The 7500-nt window shown below is 37.1% G+C and overlaps 1 protein-coding gene across 1 annotated transcript in view; it reads left to right on the top strand.

Moving 5' to 3' along the window:
• Positions 1–4660, top strand: part of LOC122256761 (kelch domain-containing protein 4) — a 6897-nt gene extending 2237 nt beyond the window's left edge. The window contains exons 5-11 of the mRNA XM_086552215.1: positions 204–370; positions 1173–1322; positions 1522–1740; positions 2489–2583; positions 2759–2839; positions 3689–3881; positions 4278–4660. Coding sequence (XP_086408341.1) covers positions 204–370; positions 1173–1322; positions 1522–1740; positions 2489–2583; positions 2759–2839; positions 3689–3881; positions 4278–4438 — 1066 coding nt within the window. The 3' untranslated portion in view covers positions 4439–4660. The remainder of the gene's footprint in view (positions 1–203; positions 371–1172; positions 1323–1521; positions 1741–2488; positions 2584–2758; positions 2840–3688; positions 3882–4277) is intronic.
• Positions 4661–7500: the final 2840 nt, after the last annotated feature.

Here is a 7500-nt window from a genome sequence, read left to right as displayed (position 1 = left end):
AATTGAATAATGATTATATATGTATTCTATTCCTAGAATGGAAATGACAATATATTATGAGGGACAAAAAAATTCCAGATTGAATCTCATGCATGCATTCTTTTGTTTTTTGTAATTTTCTAGAATAATGTTCAGGATCTTAGGATGTTATTATCAGCATATCAAACTATCTGTTAAATCCAAAATTCTGATGATTATTTCAGGGCCCCAGGAGGACCATCTGCCAGGAGTGGTCATCGGATGGTTGCATTAAAGAAAAATTTGATTGTTTTTGGAGGTTTCCATGACAATTCTTTTGACTGCAAGTATTTCAATGATGTTTATGCCTTCAACGTTGAGGACTACAAGTGGAACAAGCTGGAAATATCAGGTAAAGGGAGCTGATACACTTTTTATTGAATGCTTCATTTCTCATGAATTTTGTATAGGATGTCCCTCAAACTTTCAGCAGTAAAAAGTGAGAGAATGGGTATTTACTTTCTATAAAAGCTGTAAGGAAATCTGTGGTTTTACCAGAATGTTCTTCAGATTGAGGACTGTAGTACTGTCTTAACCAAAATGGTATAGATTTGCAATAAATTGCTTTGCTTTCTGAATACAATTGCTGTCTTAGTAATTGCAAACAGATTTTGTGGATCATGCCTATTGATGGATATGATCTTTTCTGGACATTTTTTTTAATTCCAATTAGATCCTTTCATTTTCACAGAGAAGGATTGGATATAAATATAAAAGCTAAAGGAATTATTTTTGAGTAAAGTCAGATTCCTTTTTAGACAGTGCTAAACAGTATGATTATTAATGCATTTTTTCTTTTTCTTTTTTGTTAATATATATGATAATTTTTGCTTTTGTTTTAAGGTCATAGTGATGTTGAGTTTAACTTTTGTGAAGGCTGTTGCTAATTGCCAGCTGAATTAGGCACAGAAGGCTTTTTAATATGTTGGATTGATTAGGATTTGTAAATCGAGCATGTGCATTTGCTGTTCTGAACTTTTCATCTGTAATTATTTTCAAAAATACACTTCCTTTTTGTTATTGTACCTTGACCACCACAGAGTATTTGTCAGCAGGCATGAGTTTTACAATATTCTTAAGTCTCCCTCCCATGTCCTACAGAATGATGTTATGTATGCAGAGTATTTTAAAGTGTATTGTAATCCTGCCACCAGGGAATGGTCCATGTCCCAGATCAGCCTGCCAGATGGTCCCAATCTCAGATGGACGTGTGCTGATTTATGGTGGTTACAGCAAGCAGAAGTTGAAGAAGGACGTTGAAAAGGGTGTCACACACACAGACATGTACCTCCTTTGTCCTGACAGTAAGTGTTTAGAGCTAAATCCTTGCCACCTTTGGAACAATTAGGATTTTACTGAATGCATTGTGTTTTTTATGTGTGGAGAAATGCTTATTTAGAGTGTCATATTGTAAATGGATTCACATGGCACCCCCTAAACATTATGAAAGAGGAAATAGAAAGCAAGTGCCACATTTTAAAGGCCTTCACATGACATCTACAGAACACGACACAACCGGCCTGAAGTGGAAATGGCAGTCGGTGAAGCAGGCTGGTGTCCGGCCTTCCCCCAGGTGCGGTTTCACTCTGGCTCCGACTGGCGCTGACAAAGCCATCCTGTTTGGTGGTGTCTATGATGAGTTAGACGAGGAAGAGGAGCTGGAGGGTGTCTTCTACAATGACATGTATCAGCTGGATCTCATGAAGCCAACCTGGCATGAAGGTTTGTTGCTAAGGATGATTACTGTGATGTTATGTCTGTGTAGAGAAACTCATATGATGTTTAAGGAAAATTTAGTAAATATTTGTACACTCATAATCTTAGAAAGTACATTGGCATCAGTTTCATGATTTTCATGATCTAGTGTAATTGCATTTTAATTTCAAAGATCAGGAAAGCAGTTTCGTTTCTATATGTTATTAAAGTTAAGAAACTTGTTTACTCTTGTTACTCTTATATGAAGTAGCTATTATTTCCTTTGCATTGTTACATAATGAAAGGAGGAGGGAGATAATGTATTTTGACCCTTGTGTTTAGTACAGTGTTGTCAGTGTCATTGAATTTTTGGTAAGTCTTAGATTGTCAAGAGTATAACTTCAATAATATTGTTATTTTTGTTATTGCTATTATTATTATTATCATTGTCATGATTATTACTATTTGCTTTGATTTAACTTTTGTTCTTAATGTTATTATTATATGATATTATGATTTTGATAATTATCTTTTTGATGATTATTATTATGATAATCATTATAATGATTATTATTATTACTATGATTTTGAATATTATTAGATTCATTCTTATTGTTATTAGTGTTATTATTATTACTGTTACTATTACTATTATCAAATTTTGATTATCTGATATAAGGAGCGTGCCCCACATGCAGTAAATATTTGTGATATTAACCATTACCTCTTTCTCACTGCCTCTTTCTCATTACCTCTTTCTCCCCGTAACAATTAGTGATTGTTACGGGGAAGAAAGAAGCAGCAGAGAAGAAGAAGAGAAGAAGAAAGAAGGAAGACGGAGAAGAGGAGGAGGAGAGTGACGAAGAAGAGGTAAGGGAAGAATGAGTCGGGACTTTATTATCACAATCATTATTAGTATCATTGATATTTAATTGGTTTGACGAGTGGATTTGCGCAAGCTTAGTATAGAAGACATATAGATTCATTGACCTTAAGAATTAATCAAGTGTTTTTTATTGTTTTTCTCTCTCTCTCTCTCTTATAGGAGGTGGAGGAAAAATTGGAGAACATGAAAGTGGACGACAAGACAGAAGAGAAGGTCGTCAGCGATGACGGAGTGTTTACAGTAAGTGCGGTGCTTGTTGTGTTTTGTCGTGTATATAGGCTAATCTCACTGCAGGTCCCCCCTCTCCCATCCTATTGTGACCTTTTTTTCATTTTTGGTTGCTTTTGGGGGATGGGTGGGCTTCATGCTATTATTATTATTATTTTTTATGTGGCTCTTTGTATATGTGTGTGTTTATGTGTGTGTCTTTTCTCTCTCTCTCTCTCTCTCTCTCTCTCTCTCTCTCTCTCTCTCTCTCTCTCTCTCTCTCTCTCTCTCTCTCTCTCTCTCTCTCTCTCTTCTCTCTCTCTCTCTTTTCTCTCTCTCCTCTTTCTCTCTCTCTCTCTCTCTCTCTCTCTCTCTCTCTCTCTCTCTCTCTCTCTCTCTCTCTCTCTCTCTCTCTCTCTCTCTCTCTCTCTCTCAAATTCTATTTTGGTCAGTGGAGGTTATTTGCTTATTTTCAGTGTTAATATTTTCAAGATGTATTAAATTGTTTACAGCATTTGTATGACTGCAGTGCTATTCATACGTCCTTTTTTCCTTCTCTTGCGGAACTATACTGTAAATAAAAAAAGCTAACTGTATTAGTATCTGATACTTTGTGATTTTTTGTCGTCTTTTAGACTTTTAAAGAATGGATATATTACATGTAGCACCAACACCAAAAGTTGGAAAGTGATTTTCTTGCAAAATATGAGAAAAACACTAAAGTTCTTTTTTTCCCTTCCAGTCCTTAGTAAACAATGAATTACGAAAACTTTGCTTGAATCATATGGTATAAGTATTCATTCTATCATTATTAACATCAGTACCATTTTGTATCTACATAACTTTTCTTTTTTAATCACATTTTCTCTCTTGCATTGGCAGGTAACTGTAGGTCCCTCTAGTAGCAGCACAGACAAGGCAGATGAAGCAGCAGGAAGTGCAAGCGCAGAGGTCTTCATGCCTCCACCCAGAATCAATGCGGGAATGGTCGTCAAGAAGGGGATCCTGTACCTCTATGGGGGCATCTATGAGGACGGTGACAAGCAGCTCACTCTGGGTGACTTTTACGCTCTAGGTACGGAGACTTACAAATTTTCAGGTGCCTGAGTGGTTTTGGTTCATGTGGTTTATGTGTTTTATTTTGTTTTATTTATTTATTATTATTTTTTTTTTTTTTCACCATTTTATCATCACCATGACCATTTCCAACTCCACTTCCACCTCCGTCCCCCCTACCCCCACCTAAACCACTGCCACCACCATTATCACCACCACCACCACCACCAATACATCACTATTACATCACCACCAATACATCACTATTACATCACCACCAATACACCCTACTATTACATCACCACCAATATACCCCACTATTACATCACCCTCCCCACTATCATCATCACCACCGGTATCAACAGCAGTTATACTGAAGGTCACCAAGATAAAGCCTGACTCCTCCTTGTTCCAGACTTGAACAAATTGGAGGAATGGCAGACCATCATCCCCCTGAACAAGGAGGACCTGGAATGGTTCGAGTCGGACTCCGAGGACGACGAAGAGGACGACGAGAGCATGGACGGTGACAGCGAAGATGAGGACGAGGATGAGGATGGAATGGACACGGATTAAGCTGCGATTGGGTTTGCGGCGAGGAATAAAAACGCCTGTTGTCTCGAGTGAACATATATAACTTTAACGTAATGTACGTTGTTGTGTTTAATCCAGATATGGTGAAAATGACTGGAAGTGGATCCATGTTATGAATTTTTTTTTGCTTGAGAGGTTTTACGAACTATTTCATTTTGCAGTTGTTATGTATGTGATAATAGATATAATAAATTGTCAAACAGATTGAGAATTGCTTTGGGTGATTCATAATCATGGAGAAGAATGAAAACTTTAAGATCAGTGAAAAATATATTTGAGGTTCCTCCAAGTAGCCATGATTTAGCGAACCAACTTTGAAAGTATGAGATGAAATTTATCAGCCAATGAAATAAATTCTCTAAGAATATAAGAGCTTGGATCCCAACTAGTATTGTAAAAAAAAAAAGAAAGGAAAAGCAAAATAGAAAGAAAAAAGAGATCTCATACCATATTATTCAAACCTCAACATGTTATTTTTTTTACTTAGGCTTATTAATTATGATAAGGAGATTTAGTATCTCCAAGACACAGATATTTAGGAAGAACACATGGTAGATAGAGCAACCATGAAAGGTGAAAAATGAACTGGGAGAAAGGGTGCAAAATATAATTTAGATTCATTTTGCTTACTTTTGCAATCTGTTCTTGGCTTTTAAATGTTCCATGATTAAAATAATTTAATTCTGAATTGTATGTCATCCATTAGTGTAAATTCCTAAGAAGCTGAATGCTAATGAAATGCCCAATGTTCATATTTTTAATCATCATTTTGAGGTTTGAAATTTTGCTAGAATTGAGGGATAGCATAAAAAGCAAGGACGCAAGCAAGCAAGCAAGCACGCTCATACACACACACACACACACACACACACACACACACACACACACACACACACACACACACACACACACACACACACACACACACACATTGAAATATATGTGTGGGCTTTTTCTTCATTACCTAATACCAATACCTAATACCATGGATGCATCCATGATGAATTTATATCCTCTAATATGAATGTATGTGTTGTTTGTATTCTGTAATTCTTCATGATATTCCCAACAAACAATATGGGGTGTGAAGGAAATTTTAGCTTCTCAAAATTTCTTATTTTGAGATACCTAGTACTAATGAAAATCATCATCAAGAACCAAGACAGACACAACAGAAGTATCTAGAATGATCTAGGATTGTACTGAGCAGTGGTGGTAATTTTTGTCCGAAGTGGTCACAAGAAAAATTGCTCCCCTTTATAGCGAAAATAGTTATGCTGTTAGGATGATGTTTTATTTTTTTTCTCTTTTTATTCTGACTGAATCCACATGGTGTTTTATTTATTTACTAGGCCATATAAAGAAAGTTTGGTATAGGCTGGCTTTTATGACATGATATATTATTGTCTTTAAAGAATATGCATTAAGATAACCTGTAAAACTAACTATGACACTCCAGTATGTTATTCCATTTAAAAGATTTTAATGCATTACAAACACATTTGTATGACTAGTACAGCTAAACATAAGATGAGACAAAGCAACTAAATGCAGGTTCTTTGATCTATAAGAATTATCAACACTTACTTTTATCTAGTTTGCAAAAAAATATTTCCAACTGGTCTAGAATAAGTTTGTGTATATCTTTGCCTTCCTACATGGAAGAGTTGCGAGGAAACTTTTTTTTTTCGTTCGATTAAGAAACTAGCATTATCCAATCAAGTTTCTATGTGTTGCCTTTTGGTAATTATTGAACTAAGTAATAATGGGCAGCAAAACTTTGCACGTTGAGCAGCAATGACACCGGCGCCAGAGTAATGATGATGATTCTGCTAATTGACAGGTTAACCCATTGCAGACGATCATAGATTTGCTGGTTTTTTTATTTAAGAGCTAAGCAGCTTCACGCAACGTGTCTTGACTTTTCCCCACTTTCTTTCAGTCACGCATTGTAAACCTAGAGCTATTTTTGTGTTTGTCATTGAGAGACTTATATGTGTCATATGCCAGGCTCTATCAATGCTGCAGTTGACTAAAATTGTAGTATAGGGTCTATATCAGTTCATTATTTTCTCTTACTCAGTGTGATAGAAGTATTTATGGAAGGACAAAAAGCAACTTAATTTTTTCATGTCCTAATACGAAAAGTATAGCCATCCACAATGGAAATAACATGAAGAGGTAGGAAAGAGGAAGGATACCTATGCGAGTGCCACAGTAAAGGTCATCCCTACTGGCACAGGGGCACATTATAGACACTGGACAGGGTTTGAGCCACCTTCCTCTTCTCGTTCTGCCTATACATCCTTCCTCGCCGGTACTTTAGAGCAAGATGTCGGCAACTTGCTACGTGCCTTCGCTCTCTGAAGATTTTAGTGCTTGCTAGAGACCGTGAATGGATGCCATTCAAGGCTCTCTCTCCTGCTGGTGCAAGGGGAAAGTGGTGTCATCTAGGTTTTGCATTTTAGTTGAAACCCATTTTGCTAAATATTACGCCAATTATATTAATTATGATTGCAATTGTCATCCTCACTCATTTATTACAATAAAGAAACACAGATCCAAAAACCCCGAACGTCATGTACGTCACGACGCCCGCCGCCAGGCCACTTACAGCTGACAGAGGCCGGGCCGCCTCGTGCATATAGCCCGGGCGAAGCGACGTCTTCGAAAATCTCTGAACTGAACAGCTGCCAGGCCAAAAACAAGTTTTATTTGAGCAGATTTCGATGACCCCGAGCAAAGAAAAGGTAAAGAAAAAAAAATATATGTGTATTTTTTTCATTTTCTTTTCTTTTATATGTACTGTCATGAGTCAATCAGGATTGATAGAAATTAGGTCTAGCAAATGACGACCATGGTGAACCATCATGGTCCAGTTCAGCGCCTAAATTGTTAGTCAGCGCCTTTCACATGCGTTCGGGAAAGCATGAAGTTTTATGGGCCCTTCAATATACTTAAGCGCCCCTAATGAGAAGTCCGCTGGGGGTAGCTCCGGCAGCCCCTCCCCCCACCCCCACCCCAACTAAGCCGACGCTGATACT

Source organism: Penaeus japonicus, unplaced genomic scaffold, assembly GCF_977035675.1.
Source record: "Penaeus japonicus unplaced genomic scaffold, GWHDUDI00000001_assembly GWHDUDI00000026, whole genome shotgun sequence".
NCBI lineage: Eukaryota > Metazoa > Arthropoda > Malacostraca > Decapoda > Penaeidae > Penaeus > Penaeus japonicus.
Note: the sequence above shows the minus strand (reverse complement) of the source record. Positions and strands in the feature narration are given on the sequence as shown.